The 22,060-nt window shown below is 37.7% G+C and overlaps 1 protein-coding gene across 1 annotated transcript in view; it reads left to right on the forward strand.

Annotated features, from left to right (window-relative positions):
* LIPI (lipase I) overlaps positions 1-21,590 on the forward strand; it is a 56,422-nt gene extending 34,832 nt beyond the window's left edge. Inside the window, exons 8-9 of the mRNA XM_027959102.3 lie at positions 2,273-2,449; positions 21,124-21,590. Coding sequence (XP_027814903.2) covers positions 2,273-2,449; positions 21,124-21,202 — 256 coding nt within the window. The 3' untranslated portion in view covers positions 21,203-21,590. The remainder of the gene's footprint in view (positions 1-2,272; positions 2,450-21,123) is intronic.
* Positions 21,591-22,060: the final 470 nt, after the last annotated feature.

Consider the following 22,060-nt stretch of genomic DNA (forward strand, 5'->3'; position numbering starts at 1 on the left):
CTTGTAGAAGATTAATGCATGGGGCAGTGTACACCAGACACATGAACTAACATGTGACTGGACATGAGAACACATGTTCACATCTTTGAAACTTCACAACTTGAAGATTCGTATGTGGGGAACTTCCTGTACACAATACAAATACAATAATGATATTCACTATTTCTGTTTCCAAACAACTTTTAATATCTATATTGAGCTCTGGAGAAGGAAACGGCAATGCACACCAGTATTCTTCCCTGGAGAATCCCATGGACTGAGGAGTCCATGGGGTCACAAGAATTAGACATGACTTAGTGACTCAACCACCACCACCATATTGAGCTAGGCACTGTACTAGGAGCTGAATATGCTAGGATGAGAAAAACATGATACTACCCTCATTAAATTTATAGTCTAATAAAGGATATAAAATAAACGAGTAGTGATAAAATTATGTAAATAAGATCTTTCTGTGAAAAATGTCTAGAGGCAAACCATAGAACGTATGGGAACATAAAATAGTGGAGCCACTAAAGCTTTTTCTAAGGACTTTTTGTATTTGTTGAGACAAACTGAGGAGCAGAAGTTAATCTGCTCTGCTGATTCCAGGCAGAAGGGCCAACAAAGGCAAAACTCCTGAAGCAGGAGGAAGTGTAGTCCATTTCAGGAGCTGAAGGAACTTTAATATGTCGGAGAACAGAGGCAGGGAAAGGAAGAGAATGATGAGACAGAAAGCACCTAGATTTTGTAGGAATTAGAATTTGTAGGACATGTTCAAGGGTTTTTATTTTAGTCACTGAGCAAATGAAAACCAATAAAGTATTTGCTTTGGGGCAGTCTGGATAAAGCCAGGCCTGGGGTTTTGTTTTGGAAAAACAGTTTGACCAGAGTGGATTGGAGAGTGAAAAGACAGGATGCTGTTGCAAGAATAAAGGCACAGAACAATGATGCCCTGAGATAAAGTGTTTTCAGTGGAAATGAAAAAATGAGGATGAGGATGGATGCAAAGAAGATTCAAGATATCCCACTGAGTGTAGGCACATAGGATAGATTAGATGTAGGAGTTGAAAGAGAGGATGATCTGAAGGGTGAAGTCTGGTTGTCTGGTATGGACAGTGCATTGTGGTTCCATGTAAAATTATAAGGAAATTTCTAAGCTTATAGGGTTTTTGGTGAGAGGTGAGTGTTGGGGAAGATGTCATTAAATTTGAACTTACTGAGCTTTAGGCATTCTTGAGATATCCAAGTAGACATGGTGAATAACAGTTGTCTGGGTCTCATTAGACAGGGCTCAGCTGGAGGTAGAGACGTGGTGATCAGGAGCAAACAGTTGGTATTTGGAATGAATGGAGTAGATATGAGTTTTGTGGGGGAGACAACATGTTTCCATCTGGATACGCTGACTCTGAAGTATCTCTGAGAAATCTAGATAAGTTCTTGGACAGAAGTTAGAGATGTGACCAATGACATGTTCTGTGAAAGAGGAGGTAGTCACCCTGACAGGGTGGGTTTTGAGGGGAGTGATAACAACCTTTTTAGGGTCTAGATGCTTTGGGAATCCAAAGGAGAAGGCAACAGGCCAAATATAAGGTGGCACAAGTGCTGGGTGTGCCGCTGGTTGCTTTTCAGCCATTCTGTGTGTGACAGTTGCCTCAAACAAAGAACTTCTTTAACAGATTTAAAAAAAAATTTCCGGTCCTCTACTTTTCCTTTCCCTTCCCTGCTCCCCTTTTCCTTCTCTTCTCTCCTTCCTTCCTTCCTTCCTCCTTTCCTTCATGTCTCCCACCCATCCTCTCTCCCCTCCTCCTTCCCTTTCTTTCTTCCTCCTCTTCTTTCTTATTTTTCCTCCTCCTCCCTTGTTCTTTCCTTTAGAGGCAGGCAGACCCATGATATGACAAAGTGGCACAGAGCAGGAAAGGAATATTATCTGTGGGTCCAGTCCATTCAAAGAATGGTGATAGCTGTTCAGGGGCTTATAAAAAGTGGCAAGATATGGATTCTCTAATCTTAGACAAGTGTAGAATCTAGACACCGAGATGGAAAGACAAGAAATCCCAATTTTTCTCCAAAATATTTTCCCCAAATATTTGAATGTGGGATTACATATCTTTTTACTTTATCTTGTTTTTAATTAGTTTATATTATTTTAATAAATGTCACATATTTTATTGTTTGGCCTTTTCACTATAAGATTGGTATTTCTACCTAACACTGATAAGGTTATATTGATTTTAAAGTTGTATTACATTTCAAATTACTAATATGATGAGATATCAAATTTTATATTTAGGAGGCACAAAATATTTTACAAACTTCAAGAATTCAAGATTCTTGGTCAATTTTTAAATGATGTTGCAAATATTTCAAGCATTGGTTTGGCATATTTTCAAAGCTCAAATCAACAATGTTCCACGTGCAAATACACTATTCAGCTTCTCAAGCTAAAATCACTTACATATCCAGAAAGGTAAGAAAACTAAACTCTAATTCCAATGTTATCTTTTAACCTTGAAAATATTCCTTTGCTAAAGAGTGGTTTAAAAATTCATGTACTCAAATGTTTACTGTATATTTTAGATTATTTTAGAAAAACAGTAGACAATCTAAAAGGTATATAAATTTTTTTGGCTTAAATGAGATTTATTTTGGAATCACATTACCCAAGCAGAGAAAAAAGATATATAATTACTTCATGAGACACAGTATACATGAAAAAAGTTAAACATATACCTGCCTTAGAATTTTAACAGTTATTTCAATAGGGTTCTAGATTGCTAAAAATGTCTCTTCCTTTGTTGACTGCAACACTTTCTCTTTATGTTCCTATATTTATATACTTTATTTCCCAATTACCTTTTCGTGAATGTTGAACATAGTAAATAAGAACTTTTGGAGAATAAAAATGATAAAAATGGTAAGTGGTAAGAATATTCATTTAGATGAGGTCTATATTCACAGAGGGGGCTGGAAAATTCTTTGAAATAATTTATAAATTATTTTGTAAGCTTTGGGCATGAGAATATTTAGTCATTCAAAAGTTAATGAGTGAAAAGTTATTGTAATGGAAAAAAGAAAAAGGGTAATTTTGCTTTTGCTGTTGACTGAAATACTTACAAAAATATCAAATATATGGACATCATCAGTTAGGAATATTAGCAACACCATTGCCTGACAAATACATCAGAGACAGAAAGAAACTTTGGTGGCGGGGAGGGCAATCATATATAAAGGACTAGAGCTGCAAGATTTTTAATCTTTAACTGATCTCTGTATCTATTATTTTAACTATGTAAAGTCTGTACTAAATATAAGAGTAGAAGCTATATTTGTAGTGCTCAAAAAATAGATCGTAGAGAGGTCAAGTTTATTGCACCATCATATTCCCCTGGTCTCCGCCATTAATATCTCTCTGAGCCTCAGGATGGTAAATATAAATAAAGAAGTGTAATTGTTGTAGTTTTACACGCTCTGTTTCTGGCACTTAAATGGTATCAATACACCCCCACTGTACAGATTTCACCGAATAACTTGCTCATTAAAGATCTCCCACTCTTCAAAGGTAAAGCAAAAGGCCAGCTCCCTCCCTCTGCCCCCTTTGTCTAACTTATTCATTGTTGTCATTGTGGTAAGAAAACTTCAAGTGAGATCAACTTTCTTGGCAAAGTTTTAAGTGCACAATACAGTGTTTATAATAGGCATGAAGTTTATAGCAGGCAAAAACAAGCAAACGAAAACCTATACAGGGCTTTCCTGGCAGCTCAGTAGTAAAGCATCCGCCTGCCAGTGCAGGAGACCTGGGTTCAATCCCTGATCCCTGATCCCGTGGGATTCCGCATGCCTGGAGCAACTAAGTCTGTATGCCACAACTACTGAGCTTGTGCCCTAGAGCTTAGGAGCCACAACTACCGAGCCCATGCAACTACTGAAGCCCGAAGCCCTGCAACAAGAGAAGCCACTGCAAAGAAAAGCCTGCACAGGGCAACTAGAGAGTAGCCCTTGTTCACCACAACTAGAGAAAAGCATGTGCAGCAACAAAGACCCAGCACAGACATTAGTAAATTCGATTTTTTTTTTAAAGACCGTACTCCCACTGTCGGGGGTGAGGGTTCAGAAAAAAAAAAAGAAAACTTACAAAAGACAGAATATCCAACCCTAAATTCCTAAAGATAAAGGGGATATGTGCATGCTAAGTTGCTTCAGTCATGTCTGACTTTGTGACCCAATGGACTGTAGCCAGCCAGGCTCCTCTGTTCATGGGATTCTCTAGGCAAGAACACTGGAGTGGGTTGCCGTTTTCTTCTCCAAGGTATCTTCCTGACCCACTGATCAAACCTGCATCTCTTTTTTCTCCTGCATTGGCAGGTGAGTTCTTTATCACTAGGGCTGCCTGGGAAGCTCAAGGGGCTATGTAGCCAGTTGTAATAGAAACTCCCGTGGGAGATGTGGCTTCTGGCTTGGCTGCATTTAGAGGATGAAGGATTTTTGCAGGGTATCTCTTGGCTCAGGCATTAACATTGCTTCATTTTCAGTTTTCATGGTATCAAGTCAGTTGCCCATACCTACTTGATTCCAAGTTCAAATCCCACAGGAAAAGAAATAAAGTTTTAAGATCCCACTGCATCTCACTGGTTTTCATTGGGCAAATTCATATCTCTGAACCTCACACTGTGTTCAGGGAATTTGATTCTTTTGATTGTCCAGGGCAATAAGTTCCTTCATTGGTTTATGCTTAACTTTGAGACAAGATGGGATCAAGTTTATCCAAAGTTTATAGACTGAGGGTAGAGTAAAGAAAGATGAGGGTATTATTACATGAAAGGGATAGATGGTTGGTGACAAAAATCACAGGCCATTACAGAGAGACTGAAAATATTTTGATGTCAGGCAAAACATTAATTAAACATTGCTGGCGACGGAATGAAACACCAACACTGCAGAGTGGTTTGAATCTTTATATTTTAACACTTGCTTCTTACAACTGGTTTATTTTATATCCCTTGCACAACAACCTACAGGGCAAGTTGCCAAGCACTATGATTCAGAGACTATACAGTGCGAAGGCGCAGGGCAAGATAACCTTTACCTTGACTTATTTACTGCAGCTAAGATGTTGTTTTGGGGAACTTCCTTATCAACGTAGAATCCATTTTGTCCCTGGGTCTGTTCCTTTTGAGGAATCAGAGAAACATCCTTGTGTGCAAGAAATGTTCTTTTCCCACGGGAACAAATAGAGGATTCTTAGCTGAACATCTTGTTTGCAAGAATGTCAGCCCTGGTTGAGAGTCTCGTTTGCAAGCACTTCTCAACTTTCCTTATACCTAGTTCCCTACACTGGGCAGAACATCTCATTTGCAAGAATGTTCAGCCCTGGTTGAGAGTCTCGTTTGCAAGCACTTCTCAACCTTCCTTATACCTAGTTCCCTACAAAACATAGGTTGTCCGCCTTGTAATATATCCTGTGTGTGTGTTAGTCACTTAGCCGTGTCTGACTCTGCAACCTCATGGACTATAGTGCACCAGGCTCCTCTGTCCATGGGATTTTCCAGGCAAGAATACTGTAGTGGGTTGCCATTCCCTTCTCCAGGGATCTTCCCAACCTAGGGATCAACTGAGGTCTCCTGTATTGCAGGCAGATTCTTCATCATCTGAGCCGCCAGGGAAGTCCAATATATCCTACTAAAGTTAAATATTGATTTTACTATAAACCATAATTTTGACTGGCTGACACAGTTAACTTGTAAATGAAAGCAATAAATGAATAGGTAAGCTAGAGAATGCAAATTAAGATCATTTAAGATCTGAGTACTTCAAACAGTTGGGGGTTAGGTTTCTTAAATAGGTATGTTTATGTTCCTGCATGGATATAATTTAATATTTTGACTGATAAGATAGGTAAGAATAAACACTGAAGTAACTCCTCAAATAATTTACTCCAGTGACATAGAGCGTTTATGTACAAATTTAGACATTTTTCTTTTATCAAATTAATTAAACATTTAAATCTAATTTTGTAGCTTTGGCCTCTATGTTTTACTTACTTTAGAATAACTTTTCTTGTTAATTCAGTATTGGTTTCATTAAATGTTTTCAAGGTTCTTTTGAAAAATATAAAAATATTGAATTTATAATATTAAAAATGTTATAAATGAAGCTTAGATTTAATGAGGTTAAGTATTTGGCTAAGAAGATCCAAAAACTATCTTTAGAGAGTAACCTCAGAAAACCAATTCACAGTTACGCTATTTGTGCTGAAGTCATTAACACTTCATTTTGTCTTTTAAACTTCCCAATTAAAAGTCCAAGGTACCCTGGGAGAATGTGGGAATTGAAACTCTAGAATTCTGAAGGGTGTTTAAAGGAAGCAATTTTGGCAAAACTATTTTACATTTTTAACAAAGTTTGTTCATTCATTCTGAGACTTGTCCACCATCTTCACTGTCCACACTCCATTTTCTTCTCGATCCTCAAATGATGTTCTAGGTCAGTGTAATGTCGACAGGTGATACAGATTAAGAACTCTAAACAGTGTTGACAGTGTGAACAGCCACTGTGTGTTTCTATTTATATTTGCAGTGTAAGCTATGCCTCATATATGAATTATGTGGTTTTAGGATGACTGGGAGAAGGCAATGGCAACCCACTCCAGTGTTCTTGCCTGGAGAATCCCAGGGACAGAGGAGCCTGTTGGGCTGCCATCTATGGGGTCGCACAGAGTCGGACACAACTGACTCAACTTAGCAGCTGCAGCAGCGGCAGCGGCAGGATGACTGGATATGAGCTTTTTTACATACCATTAGAGTATTGAACATGATGGTTATTATACCTAAATGTTTTTAGAAATCCAGTATTTTAATTGCCCTATTAAGGGACAAGATATTATTTTCTACTTCTAAAATTGTTTTAGATTAAAGCTTTGTTGTGATTAAAAAAAGTGTATATGATTTTTGAAAAAGTTTGGTAATTAGGATAAGTGATTATCTTTTTAAATTGTCTAAAATTATGACATAATTTTACTTGATAATTGTATAATTGGATAATGTAAGCAGGAAGTTTCAGGTTAAAATTATTGTAAAGTAATTAGCCTCCAATTAAAATCAATAAATTTAAAAATTCTAAAAACTACAGCACATATATTTTAAGTAACTATGCTTAGTAACTATGCTCAGTAAGTAAAGAGTCCACTTGCAATATAGGAAACCTGGGTGACATAGGTTCAGTCCCTGGGTCAGGAAGATCCCCTGGAGGAGGGAATGGCAACCCACTGCAGTATTCTTGCCTGAAAAATCCCATGGACAGAGGAACCTAGTGGGCTGTAATCCAAAGGGTAGCAAAGAGTTAGACACAACTGAGCAACGAAGCATGCAATGCTATAAGATGCAATTATACTTATATAAATACCAAGTAATCAATACATACCTTAACAAAGTTTGATTGAAAGTACATTATATAAATAAATATATAAATAAAATAGTAACTAAATATAAATGTATTTTACAATCAATCCTCATTCATAAAATAGTTGCTTTTTAAAAATATTTTTGCCTTGTAATACGTTCCATAGCTTTTCAGTGTCATTTGTAAAATATGTATTTGATTTCTAGCAGATGCTTGACTGGGGGCTTCCCAGGTGGTGCTAGTGGTAAAGAACCTGCCTGGCAATGCAGGAGAGATGAAGATTCGATCCCTGGGTTGGGAAGAGCCCCTGTAGGAAGGCATGGAGAATTCAGTATTCTTGCCTGGAGAATCCCATGGATAGAGGAGCCTGGTGCGCTACATCCATAGGGTCACAAAGAGTCGGACACAACTGAAGTGACTTAGCACTCATGCACAGATGCTCAATTTATAGCAGTCCTTTCTTTTCATTTTCATTCCCTTCTCTTGTTGGTCCCCAATTTAAGTTTTCTTATACTCATTTTATCTATACATATATTTTTCAAGCAACAGACTGGACAAGTCAATAATTATATGAAAAATATTGGTCTGTTTAGCCAAAATAACTCATCAATAAAATGCTTTGTTCCTCCAAATTCTGTGAAGCTATGTCTCATTCTGCAACCTCATAAACACCTCTGCTAAGTCGCTTCAGTCGTGTCTGACTCTGTGTGACCCCATAAACGGCAACCCACCAGGTGGCCCCGTCCCTGGTATTCTCCAGGCAAGAACACTGGAGTGGGTTGCCTTTTCCTTCTCCAATGATGAAAGTAAAAAGTGAAAGCGAGCCGCTGAGTCATGTCCGACTCGCAGGGACCCCAGGGACTGCAGCACCAGCCTCCTCCATCCATGGGATTTTCCAGACAAGAGTACTGGAGTGAGGTGCCATTGCCTTCTCCGATAAACACCTGTACCTTTTTGTAAAAGTTTCATTCATTGCTAATTTGTAAACTTCTTATCCAAACACTATATTCACTTCTACCACACTTCTCACTCTTTTAATTTAGTGATTGGAATAATCCTCATCCATCAGAGTTGTTGGGCATATAGGAAGACTCTGAGCAGAGTTAAGAACTTCAGAAAAAGAAATATGCATTGATTAAAAATTTATCTGATAAAATGGAATTTATCTTGTGAGTTATTTGCCCTAAATTCAATTCAAGCTTCTCTTTTAGGGAACAAGTATTTTAAAAAGTGTTGGAGAAGACACTTGAGAGTCCCTTGAACTACAAGGAGATCAAATCAGTCAATCCTAAAGTAAATTAGTCCTGAATATTCATTGGAAGGACTGATGCTGAAGCTGAAACTCCAATACTTCGGCCAGCTAATGCGAAAAACTGACTCCTTGGAGACCCCGATGCCAGAAAAGACTGAAGGCAGTGGGGAGAAGGAGACAACAGAGGACGAGATGGTTGGGTGGCATCACCAACTTGATGGACATGACTTTGAACAAGCTCCGGGAGTTGGTGATAGACAGGGATGCCTGGTGTGCTGCGGTCCATGGGGTTGCAAAGAGTTGGACATGACTGAGCAACTGAACTGAAATGATATAAGAAAGATTTTTTTATTTTTTTACCAAGGTGTGTTTTTTGGATGATGTATATGATTTAAGGAAAAATTATTGTATATAGAGGATTGACGACTTAATTGAAGGTTTAAGCATTAAAGGGAATCCCAGAGAAGTTTGGCTTGTTTTACTATTAGTGAACTTCTTATAAGGTGAATAATAGTGGTTAAATTTATTTTGAGTTGTTGTTCAGTCTCTCAGTCCTTGTGACCCCATGGACTGCAGCATGCCAGACTTCCCTGTCTTTCATCACCTCCCAGAGCTTGTTCAAACTCATGTCCATTGAGTCAGTGATACCATCCAACCCTCTTGTCTCTGTCGTCCCCTTCTCCTCCAGCCTTCAGTCTTTCCCAGCATCAGGGTCTTTTCCAGTGAGTCAGCTTCAGGTGGCCCAAGAATTGGAGCTTCAGCTTCAGCATCAGTCCCCCTAATGAGTATTCAGAGTTGATTTCCTTTAGGATGGACTGGTTGGATCTCCTCTCAAGAGCCTTCTCCAGCACCATAGTTCAAAGCATTAATTCTTCAGCGTTCAGTCTTCTGTAAATTTATTTAGCATCTACTACATCTCAAATACTATTTTTACAATCTTTGCAACAACTCTATGAGTTAAGTATTTTCTTTGTTTTGTTAGTAAAGGAACAGAAACTCAGAGGTTTAAAATAACATATCTAAGGTCTCTTAGCTGAGAATTGCCTTCGTCATGACAGGAAGCCAAACTTTTCTTGGTTTTTTTCATTTGTTGTTTCCTTCACTTTTAGTTGCTGCTATTTTTATAGGAATAAAGTTTTTCACTAATTAATATAGTCAGTTATTCTCATTGTGGGACATTTGGGAAATTAATTTACATGTAGTCCTATAACTAAGAGATAATACCATTAATATTTTGTCATGTTTACTTATAATCACACATGCTATGGTTGAATCATGAATCTAATTATTTGATTCACTGTCTTCTTAATCGTGTTTTACATAGACAAGTGTTACATACAACCCCATTGCTGGTTCAGTAGAAATAGAGTAAAGTCATTAGGATATGCCACAAAGGAAAAAATAAGCATGTGTGTTATTTTAATTTTTATATAAAAATCTAATCTTTTTTTTACATAAAAATTTAATTTCTATGTAAAATCTAAATAATTTTAATTTTTATGTAAAATCTAAAATCTACACTCTAAATAGTGTCATTTTAAGTTTTATGTATATTCTAAACAGAAAGTCATTAGGATATGTCACAGAGGAAAAAAATAAGCATGTGTGTCATTTTAATTTTTATGTAAAATCTAAGCAGAATTTTAATGTAAAATCTATCTAAATACATAGACTATGAAAATTTGCTAAATTTATCAAATTTAGATGCAGTTACTTGTACTCAGGGAAAAAACTAAAATACATTTTGTGGGTGGTTAACAGAACTCTTAACATTCCCTGTTGACTGTGGATGCTAACAGATGCTTGAATGAAATGCATGCTTTAAGTTTAATTATCTAGATAATTGCGGTAACCATTTAGTTGCTTTTCCTGTTTGGATCTGTCCATACCGATAATGTGCAATTAATGGGAATTAGCACTGCCAAACTATTGGGAGTATGAGTGATAAAAATGCGATGCCTTATGGTCCAGAATAAACTGTGTATCTAACTCAGTCAATAATTAGCTGTCCGTAACAAACAATGATGGAGACTACACAAACAATATAGTTCTTCTGAGCATTTCCAGTAGACTAGCCTTTCAAACTTAGGGACTGAGAGGAATAGTTGTAGTGAAGGTACCTGAGTGACTTCCTGAGAAAAGTTGAATTAGATCTACTTTAAAAATGTTTCCTTAATGAGTAAAATCTTTTCGGCATATAGTTCTATGAGTGTTAGTAAGCACATAGAGTTGTGTAACCACCACCACATTTAATATACAGAACATTTTCATCAATCACAAAAAATGCCTTGTGCTGTCCCTTTATTTCCAACTCCCCACCCCTGCTCTCTGGCAACCTCTGCACCTAGATTTGCCTTTTCCAGAACTTTATATTGCCTTTTAAATATCGCTTATTTCACTTAGCTTTAGACATTTAAAACTCACCCATGTTGTTGCTTATATCAATGGAATGTTATTGATACATAGTATTTCATTGTATCCTAGTTGGAGCAAAAATATAATTTGTTCATAATTTTTTATATCTGTCCAGGATAAAGCCAAAATAAATATTTACCTGCAGCTTTTTATGTGAACCTAAGTTTTCATTTATCTTATGTTCCTAGAGATTGTAAGGTCATATTGTGAGTGTCGGGGCTTCCCTGGTGGCTCAGATGGTAAGAATCTGCCAGCAATGCAGGAGACCCAGGTTTGATCCTCGGGTTGGGAAGATCCGCTGGAGAGGGGAATGGCTACCCACTCCCGTATTCTTGCCTGGAGAATTCCAGGGACAGAGAAGCCTGGTGGGCTACAGTCCATAGGGTAACAATGAGCCAGACATGATGGAGCGACTAACATGTTCACTTTTCACTTTCATTGTGAGTGTATGTTTAACCTTATAAGCAACTGCCAGGCTGTTTCCCAAAAATATTTTGCATCCCCATTGGCACTTACCAGAGTAACATTGCTCTGTTACACCCAAAACTGCACCTTCACCAGTTTTTTTGTTGTTGATTTTGCTATTCTAATACTTGTGTAGAAAACAAAACACTTCTGTTCACTATGTTTTTAACTTGTATTTCTCAAATGACAGATGATGTTGATGACCTCTGCCATTTAATTGAGGGTATCTGCATCTTTAAATTTAATGTAATTGTAGGTACCACTGCTGCTGCTAAGTTGCTTCAGTTGTGTCCGACTCTGTGCAACCCCACAGTCGGCAGCCCACCAGGCTCCTCCGTCCCTGGGATTCTCCAGGCAAGAACACTGGAGTGGGTTGCCATTTCCTTCTCCAATGCATGAAAGTGAAAAGTGAAAGTGAAGTCGGTCAGTCGTGTCTGATTCCTAGCGACCCCATGGACTGCAGCCTACCAGGCTCCTCCATCCATGGGATTTTCCAGGCAAGAGTACCGGAGTGGGGTACCATTGCCTTCTCCAATTGTAGGTACAGTTGGGGTTAAATCCGCCATCTTGCTATTTTGTTTTCTGTTTGTCCCATCTTTTCTTTGTTCCCATTTTCTCATTGTCTGCCTTTTGGATAAATTGAGTCTATGATTCCATCCAGAGGAGGACATGGCAACCCACTAGAATATTCTTCCCTGGAGAATCCCAAGGATAGAGGAGCCTGGCAGACTATAGTCCACAGGGTTACTCGGAGTCGGACATGACAGAAGCAACTTAGCACGCATGCTTATGATTCCATTTAAGCGTCTTTATCAATGGAAGAAGTTGATTATTAGTGGTTTCTATGGAGTTATATTATAATCTTCATTTTATCACAGCCTGAAAGTGAACGTGAAGTTGCTCAGTCGTGTCCAACTCTTTGCGACCCCATGGACTGTAACCTACCAGGCTCTTCTGTCCATGGGATTTTCCAGGCAAGAGTACTGGGGTGGGTTGCCATTTCCTTCTCCAGGGGATCTTCCCAACCCAGTGATGGAACCCGGGTCTCCCACATTGCAGGCAGACGCTTTACCGTCTGAGCCACCAGAGAAGCCTGCAATCACAGTCTACCTCAAGTGAATTTTACCACTTCACTTGTAACATGAGGACCTTACAGTAGTATACTTCCTTTTCTCTCATACATGTGCTAAAATCTCTATAAAGTGCATCACTTTTTTTAAAAGAGATATTTCTATTAAAATACATGAATAATTAGAAAGTCTTTACATATTTTTTCATACATTTACCATTCTGGTGTATTTCTAACCCTTGTTAGATGCATATTTTAGCCTGGTGCAATTTACCTTATGACAAAAGGAGCTCCTTTAAGATTTTTTTGTAAGATCTGATAGTTGTGAATGCTTTCAACTTTTGTGCATTTTCATGATGTCTTTATTTTTAAAGATAGTTTCTCTGGGTATAGAATTCTAGTTTGACAGTTGTTCTTTTGCTTTCAATACTTTAGGGATGTTACTGTGCTGTCTTAAACCATGCATTGCATTTAATGAGAAATTTATTACTATCCTTCCTTTGTTGCTATGAACAAAATAATACTCTTTTCTCTGACTGGTTTTAAGAGTTTCTCCTTATCACAGATTTTAAGCAGCTTAATTTGATGTGACTTTTTGAAAATTTTTCCATACCTCTTGTGATTAGTGTTTGTTGACCTTTTTTGGATCCATGGGTTTATAGATTTCATCAGATTTTATCTAAACTTTTCACTTATTTTGAAATATCTCTTGCTGTGTCCCTACTGTCTAGTAACTCTTTGAGGATTCTAGTTTAAAATTTGTTAGGTTATTTGAAGGTGTCCCACTGTTCACAGATGCTCCATGAATTTTTAAATTTAATTTTCTCCCTGCATTTCATTTTGAATGTTTCTCTTGCTATGTCTTCAAGTTCATTACTCTTTCTTTCTGCAATGTCTAAGCTGCTATTTAACCATTATAGGGCATTTTTCATCTCAGATATTGTACTTTTCACCTATAGATGTTTCATTTTAATCTTTGAATATGTTTCATGTCTCTACTTACCTATTTGAACACAAGAAATACAATTAGAATAACTCTTTCAATACCTTTACTGTTGGAGCCACCAGGGAATTGCCATCTGTTGGAAAACAGAAAAAGCAAGAGAATTTTAGAAAAACGTGTACTTCTGCTTCATTGACTATGCTAAAGCCTTTGACTGTGTAGATCACAACAAACTGGAAAATTCTTAAAGAGATGGGATTATCAGACCACCTTATCCATCTGGGAAACCTGTACGCAAATCAAGAAGCAAGAGTTTGAACTGGATTTGGAACAACAGACTGCTTCCAAATTAGTAAAAGAGTATGTCAAGGCTGCAAAGAATATATTCAGATTTCGCTGTTGACCATCTGGGTGATGTCTATGTGTAGAGTCTTCTCTTGTGTTATTGGAAGAGGATGTTTGCTATGACCAGTGCATTCTCTTGGCAGAACTCTATTAGCCTTTGCCTTGCTTCATTCTGTACTCCAAGGCCAAAATTGCCTGTTACTCCAGGTGTTTCTTGACTTCCTACTTTTGCATTTCAGTTGTGTATAATGAAAAGGACATCTTTTATGGGTGTTAGTTCTAGAAGATCTTGTAGGTCTTCATAGAACTGTTCAACTGCAGCTCCTTCAGCATTACTCGTCGGGGCATAGGCTTGGATTACCATGGTACTGAATGGTTTGCCGTGGAAATGAACTGAGATCAATCTGTTATTTTTGAGACTGCATCTAAGTACTGCATTTCAGACTCCAGTCATCCTGGAATGTGAAGTCAAGTGGGCCTTAGGAAGCATCACTATGAGCAAACTAGTGGAGGGGATGGAATTCCAGTTGAGCTATTTCAAATCCTGAAAGATGATGCTGTGGAAGTGCTGCACTCAATATGCCAGCAAATTTGGACAACTCAGCAGTGGCCACAGGACTGGAAAAGGTTAGTTTTCATTCCAATCCCAAAGCAAGGCAATGCCAAAGAAGGCTTAAACTACTGCACAACTGCACTCATCTCACAGGCTAGTAAAGTAATGCTCAAAATTCTCCAAGCCAGGCTTCAGCAGTACATGAACCGTGAACTTCCAGATGTTCAAGTTAGTTTTAGAACAGGCAGAGGAACCAGAGATCAAATTGCCAACATCCACTGGATCATCGAAAAAGCAAGAGAGTTCCAGAAAAACATCTATTTCTGCTTTCTTGACTATGCCAAAGCCTTTGACTGTGAGGATCACAATAAACTGTGGAAGATTCTTCAAGACATGGAAATACTAGACCACCTGACCTGCTTCTTGAGAAACCTATATTCAGATCAGGAAGCAACAGTTAGAACTGGACATGGAACAACAGACTGGTTCCAAATAGGGAAAGGAATATGTCAAGGCTGTATAGTGTCACCCTGCTTATTCAACTTACATGCAGAGAACATCATGAGAAATGCTGGGGTAGAGGAAGCACAAGCTGGAATCAAGATTGCTGGAAGAAATATCAATAACCTCAGATATGCAGATGACACTGCCCTTATGGCAGAAAGTGAAGAAGAACTAAAGAGCCTCTTGATGAAAGTGAAAGAGGAGAGTGAAAAAGTTGGCTTAAAGCTCAACATTCAGAAAAGATCATGGCATCCAGTCCCATCACTTGATGGGAAATAGATGGGGAAACAGTGGAAACAGTGTCAGACTTTATTTTTTGGGGCTCCAAAATCACTGCAGATGGTGACTGCAGCCATGAAATAAATCGCTTACTCATTGGAGGAAAAGTTATGCCCAACCTAGACAGCATATTAAAAAGCAGAGACGTTACTTTGCCAACAAAGGTCCATCTAGTCAAGGCTATGGTTTTCCAGTAGTCATGTATGGATGTGAGAATTGGACTATAAAGAAAGCTGAGCACCAAAGAATTGTTGCTTTTGAAGTGTGGTGTTGGAGAAGACTCTTGAGAGTCCCTTGGACTGCAAGGAAATCCAACCAGTCCATCTGAAAGGAAATCAGACCTGAATGTTCATCGGAACGACTGATGTTGAAGGTGAAACTCCAAAACTTTGGCCACCTGATGCACAAAACTGAACCACTGGAAAAGGCCTGATGCTGGGAAAGATTTAAGGCAGGAAGAGAAGGGGTGACACAGGATGAGATGGTTGGATGGCATCACCGACTCAGTGGACATGAGTTTACATGCGTAAACTCTGGGAGTTGGTGATGGACAGGGAAATCTGGTGTGCTGCAGTCCATTGAGTCACAAAGAGTTGGACACAACTGAGTGACTGAACTGAACTGATATCAAGGCTGTATATTGTCACTCTGCTTGTTTAACATATATGCGGAATACATCATGCAAAATGCCAGGCTGGATGTAGCACTCCCTGGAATCAAGATTACTGGGGGAAATATCAATAACCTCAGGTATGCAGATGATATCACCCTTGTGGCAGAAAGCAAAGAGGAACTAAGTAGCCTCTTGATGAAAGTGAAAAAGGATAGTGAAAAATTTACCTTAAAAGCCAGCATCCAAAAATTTGAGATCATGGCGTCAGGTCCTGTCACTTCATGGCAAATAGATGGGGAAATGACAGAAACAGTGACAGACTTAATTTTCTTGGTCTCCAAAATCACTGCAGATAGTGACTGCAGCCATGAAATTAAAAGACGCTTGCATCTTGGAAGAAAAACTATGACAAACCTAGACAGCATATTAAAAAGCAGAGACATTACTTCATCGACAAAGGTTTGTATAGTCAAAGCTATGGTTTTTGCAGTAGTCATGTATGGATGTGAGAGTTGGACCATAAAGAAAGCTGAGCAATGATAAATTGATGCTTTTGAACTGTGGTGTTGGAGAAGACTCTTGAGAGTCCCTTGGACTGCAAGGAGATCCAACCATCAACCCTAAATGAAACCAACTCTGAATATTCATTGGAAGGACTGATGCTGAGCTGAAGCTCAAATATTTTGGCCACCTGAAGGGAAGAGCTGACTCACTGGAAAAGACCCTGATGCTGGGAAAGACTGAAGGCAGGAGGAGAAGGGGACAACAGAGGATGAGTTGGTTGGGTGGCATCACTTTTTCAATTGACATGAGTTTAAGCATGCTCCAGGAGACAATGAAAGCCAGGGAAGCCAGGTGTGCTGCAGTCCATGGGGTCGCAAAGAGTCAGACACAACTTAGCAACTGAACAACACCAACAACAATAATGTCGTTGCTGATTCTCACATCTGTGCTAGCTCTTGGTTGATTTCAATTGGTTGCCTTCATATGGGTCCATTTTCCTGCTGTTTTGCATGCTTGATCATTCTTGGTTAGATGGCGGACACTGTGTATTTTATCATGTTAGGTCCTCCATATTTTTGTATTCTTATAAATATTCTTCTTTTATTCTCTAGGTACTGTTTAGTTACTTTTAGGAAGATTGGTTCTTTCAAGTTCTGCTTTCAAAGTTTTTTAGGTAGGACTGGAATCATGCCAACTTTATGGGTAATAATCCCCACTACTAAGCCAAGATCATTCTATTCTCTTTACTCAGTTACCTGCAGGTAGGAACAGATACCTTTGTTAGTGGTAGGAACCTTATCTTAAGTAACTATTTAAAAGAACACTAGATGCATAAATGTGATATGATGTACAAAAGCTTAGGGGAGACATTTTAGAAATAAAGAAGTGTGTGTATTTTTTGTATTTTGTGAAATATAGATGGATTAAAATTAAAAACTATTTATATTTGAATTTTAGAGATTTTTTAAACCCTTGGGTTTCTTCTGTATTTTTACTATAGTTTATACTTTATCAATGTACTGTGCTCATTTCTGCTAATTTGTGGTAAACAAAGCTTTAGAAATGCCACATCCAATGCTTTTTTTATTTGAAAAAACACTAAATATTCTTATTCCCATAATATTTCAACATATATCACATATATTTTCTAATTATACAGTTTAAAATTTTTTTATCCTGGGGATAAGGAGCTATTAATAACATAGGATAAATGATCTCAATATTAGAGTCTCCTGGCAATAGAACTATATAGGCTTTCACAGTGTAAAAACAGGAAAATTAATTTTCCTCATATATTTTGGTAAAATTTAACTTTGGAAGCTGTAATAACCCTGACCAAATTGTTTTATAATGCTTGTGGAAGCTTTATAAAATGTGGAATATTTAATAAAAGATATGCATTTAATATATTGAAAATATGTCAATCATAATAGGATTGTGAGCTTTCATTTTATTGTAGAAAATAAATGAAAACACACTTGCTTGAAGGTTGTATTAAAAATATATTAGTAGGACAATTACTTGATGACAGATACAATTTATTATTAGGTTGGTGCAAAAGTAATTGCAGTTTTACATTGTTGAACTTTGCCATTTGATATTGGAATACATTCTTAAATAAATGTAATTATGTTATACAACATTTTAATGCACATTTCTCACCTTATTTATATTTTTGCTAATAATTTAATACTTCCTGTTTATTTTATATTTATTTTAGACTAGGGAAATTATGTTAGACAGAAAGCAATGTGAGTGATTTGAGTTCAAAATGGGTCAGAAAGCAGCAACATCAACAACATGTTTGGCCCACGAACTGCTAAGGAACATATAGTGCAGTGGTGGTTCAAGAAGCTTTGCAAAGGAGACGAGAGCCTTGAACACGAGGAGCATAGTGGCCAACCATAGGAAGTTGACAACAACCAACTGAGAGCCATCATCAAAGCTGATCCACTTACAACGGCACAAAAAGCTGCTGAAGAACCCAATGTTGACCGTTCTATGGTCGTTTGGCTTTTGAAGCAAATTGGAATGGCGAAAAAGCTCAATAAGTGGGTGCCTCAGGCTGACTGAAGGTCAAAAAAATTGTCCTTTGAGTGTTATCTTCTTTTATTCTATGCAATAATGAACCATTTCTCAATCGGATTTTGGTGTGCAATGAAAGGTGGATTTTATATGACAACCATTGATTATCAGCTCAGTGTTTAGAACAAGAAGAAGCTCCAGAGCACTTCCCAAAGCCAAATTTTCACCAAAAATGGTCTGTTTGGTGGTCTGCTGCCTGTCTGATCCACCTAAGGTTTCTGAATCCCAGAGAAACCATTACACTTGAGAAGTATGCTCAGCAAATGGATGAGATGCATTGACAACTGCAATGCCTGCAGCCAGCACTGGTCAACTGAAAGGGCCCAGTTCTCCATGACAGTGCCTGACCACACATCACAAAACAAATGCTTCAAAATTTGAAGGAACTGGATTAGAGAAGTTTCGCCTCACCCACTATATACACCTGACTTCTCGCCAACTGACTGCCACTTCTTCAAGTGTCTCAACAACTTTTTGCAGGGAAGATACTTCCATAACCAGCAGGAGACAGAAAATGCTTTCCAAGAGTTCATCAAATACTGAAGCATGGGTTTTTATACTACAGGAATAAACAAACTTATTTCTCATTGGCAAAAGTGTGTTGACTTTAATGGTTCCTATTTTGTTTAATAAAGATGTGTTTGAGCCTAGTTACAGTGATTTAAAATTCACAGTCTGAATCCACAGTTACATTCTCACCAATAATGTATTTATAATTATAACCAATAATGCATTTTCACCTGATAATAAATCTGACACCCTTGTCTGACTCTGACAACTTAAAACTGAGGTGGATTAGGGACATCCATACCATTGAGGGCTCACTCAGTGAAAAAGTCTTTAATTTAGCAGGCAAAATTAAAAATTGATATAAGAATATATGCATTTGTTAGGGGAAGTGTTAAAGTCATTCTTCCACTTAATAATAGAGAAAGGATTGTGTCTGATTTTTCAATTACATTCTGGTCTCTGACAATTTACCAAAAAGCTACTTTTGCTAATATCTAAGAATCTTTTAAGACTGAATTATTGATATTTCACACTTCTATACTATTAAATTTTCAAATGCATTTATTACTTCAAGTAGAAAAATACTGTAATATTCTATATCAGCTTTCATAATTGAAGATAAATGTGTCCATATTTTATTACTTTTCAAATATTATCAGATGTAGGAAGTTGATTTAAAATGGAAGAATTTAACCTAACAATATTGTTGAATATTTTAAAATGTGTTTAGTCATGTCTCAAGATAGAAGAAGATGGGGAGCAATATATCTCTTGATCTAGAGCAGTGCACATGTCAAATAAGGGTGAGCTACCAGCAGAGACATTACTTTGTCAACAAAGGTCCATCTAGTCAAGGCTATGGTTTTTCCAGGAGTTATGTACAGATGTGAGAGCTGGACTATAAAGAAAGCTGAGCACCAAAGAATTGTTGCTTTTGAACTGTGGTGTTGGAGAAGACTCTTGAGAGTCCCTTGGACTGCAAGGAGATCCAACCAGTCCATCCTAAAGGAGATCAGCCCTGGGTGTTCATTGGAAGGACTGATGTTGAAGCTGAAACTCCCAATACTTTGGCCACCTGATGCAAAGAGCTGACTCATTTGGAAAGCCCCTGATGTTGGGAAAGATTGAAGGCAGGAGGAGAAGGGGATGACAGAGGATGAGATGGTTAGATGACATCACCAACTCAATGGACATGAGTTTGGGTGAACTCCGGGAGTTGGTGATGGACAGGGAGGCCTGACGTGCTGTGGTTCATGGGGTTGCGAAGAGTTGAACACGACAAAGCAACTGAACTGACTGACTGACTGACCAGCACCTGTGCAGTTGAATTGTCCCCTTTTCCTTGATTAAATTAGTATGGCTGATACTGGGAATTTCCATTTATTTCTGCCATTTTTTCCTTTAGCTCCTTTCCTCAACTTTGACCAATCTTTGTTTATTTTAGTTGATTACTTTTTTGAGGGTTTCAAGATATTAACAAGAAGATAAATTATTGGACATGATTGACCACAGTGACTTGAATTCTCAGAAATCTTGAAATACTGAATACACAATTTCTCCAAGATATAGAATGTTTAAATGTTATTATTTCCATTTTAGCAGGTGGCAGAGAATTGATTAAACATTTTGGCAAAATTGTCTGTGAATTCAGTCCAACTCTTCCGTTGTGGCTATCATGATAGAAGTGGCCTAGCCACTAAGAGTTGAGTTCAGTTTTTAGCTGTTTCAGTATCCCAAAATAGTATTCCAGTGAAGGAGCAAGGAGAGAGGATGTTGAAGTACAGAGAATTTTTTCTTTATCACAAACACTATGTCTGTTCATCTTTACATAGACAAATGAGATGGAGCAGAAATGATCCTATAGGTTTTTTTTCAACTCCCTTCTTTTAGAGAACTTGTTAGTTATAGGTATGTGCTATGCTTAGTCCATGTCCTACTCTTTGTGATCCCATGGACTGTAGCCTGCCAGGCTCCTCTGTCCATGGGGATTCTCTAGGCAAGAATACTGGAGTGGGTTTCCCTACCCTCCGCCACAGGATCTTCCCAACCCAGGGATCAAACATAGGGATGGATCACACATTGCAGGCAGATTCTTTACTGTCTGAGCCAGTTATAGGCATAGGATATTCTAATATTTATGAAAATAAAATAAACTTTGCTGTTTTACTAACAGTTATTTTTTTCTCTCTCTTTTTTTTCTCTTTCACAGACCACCACTATGCATCTATAATTTTGTACTTAAAGAAAGCAAGGAACTATTTCTCACTCCAAGCACATGCAAACCATAGGAAATAAAAAATGCCTTCATCCATCAAATGTAACAGCTTGTTTGTGAATTGAAAAACTTGTAAATGGAAACAATGCAATTAGTATTTCTCTTAGACTGCACTGTTCAATCTGGAATTTGTATATTTCTTCTTCTTGTATAAGTTTTTAAGAATCAAAGATATAGAATATTTTAAGATACGTATGGTAAAGCATTCTGAATATATTTTAAAGCTGTTTATTTCTGTTTACCTTAATCAAATGTTTCTCTTTGAATATTTTCCTTTTTTATTATTAACAGATAACATATCTTTAGGAAAAAAAAAGAAGCTTATTGCTTCAACACACTGTCTAAATAGTATCATTCTCCATTTAGAATGCAGTAATGAAATAAATGAATGTTTAAAAACTGTCTAAATTTTGAGAAGTTCCTTGGATTCATGTAAATCCTGTAAACAGAAATATACCTGTTTAGTGATCCATTTGGCATTTTACATGAAAGTGCTGCACTCAATATGCCAACAAATTTGGAAAACTCATCAGTGACCACAGGACTGGAAAAGGTCAGTTTTCATTCCAATCCCAAAGCAGGGCAATGCCAAAGAAGGCTCAAACTACCACACACTGCACTCATCTCACAGGCTAGTAATGCTCAAAATTCTCCAAGCCAGGCTTCAGCAGTACATGAACCGTGAACTTCCAGATGTTCAAGTTAGTTTTAGAATAGGCAGAGGAACCAGAGATCAAATTGCCAACATTCACTGGAGCATTGAAAAAGCAAGAGAGTTCCAGAAAAACATCCATTTCTGCTTTCTTAACTATGCCAAAGCCTTTGACTGTGAGGATCACAATACACTGTGGAAAATTCTGAAAGAGATGGG

The sequence above is a fragment of the Ovis aries genome, chromosome 1 (assembly GCF_016772045.2).
Source record: "Ovis aries strain OAR_USU_Benz2616 breed Rambouillet chromosome 1, ARS-UI_Ramb_v3.0, whole genome shotgun sequence".
NCBI classification, from domain to species: domain Eukaryota; kingdom Metazoa; phylum Chordata; class Mammalia; order Artiodactyla; family Bovidae; genus Ovis; species Ovis aries.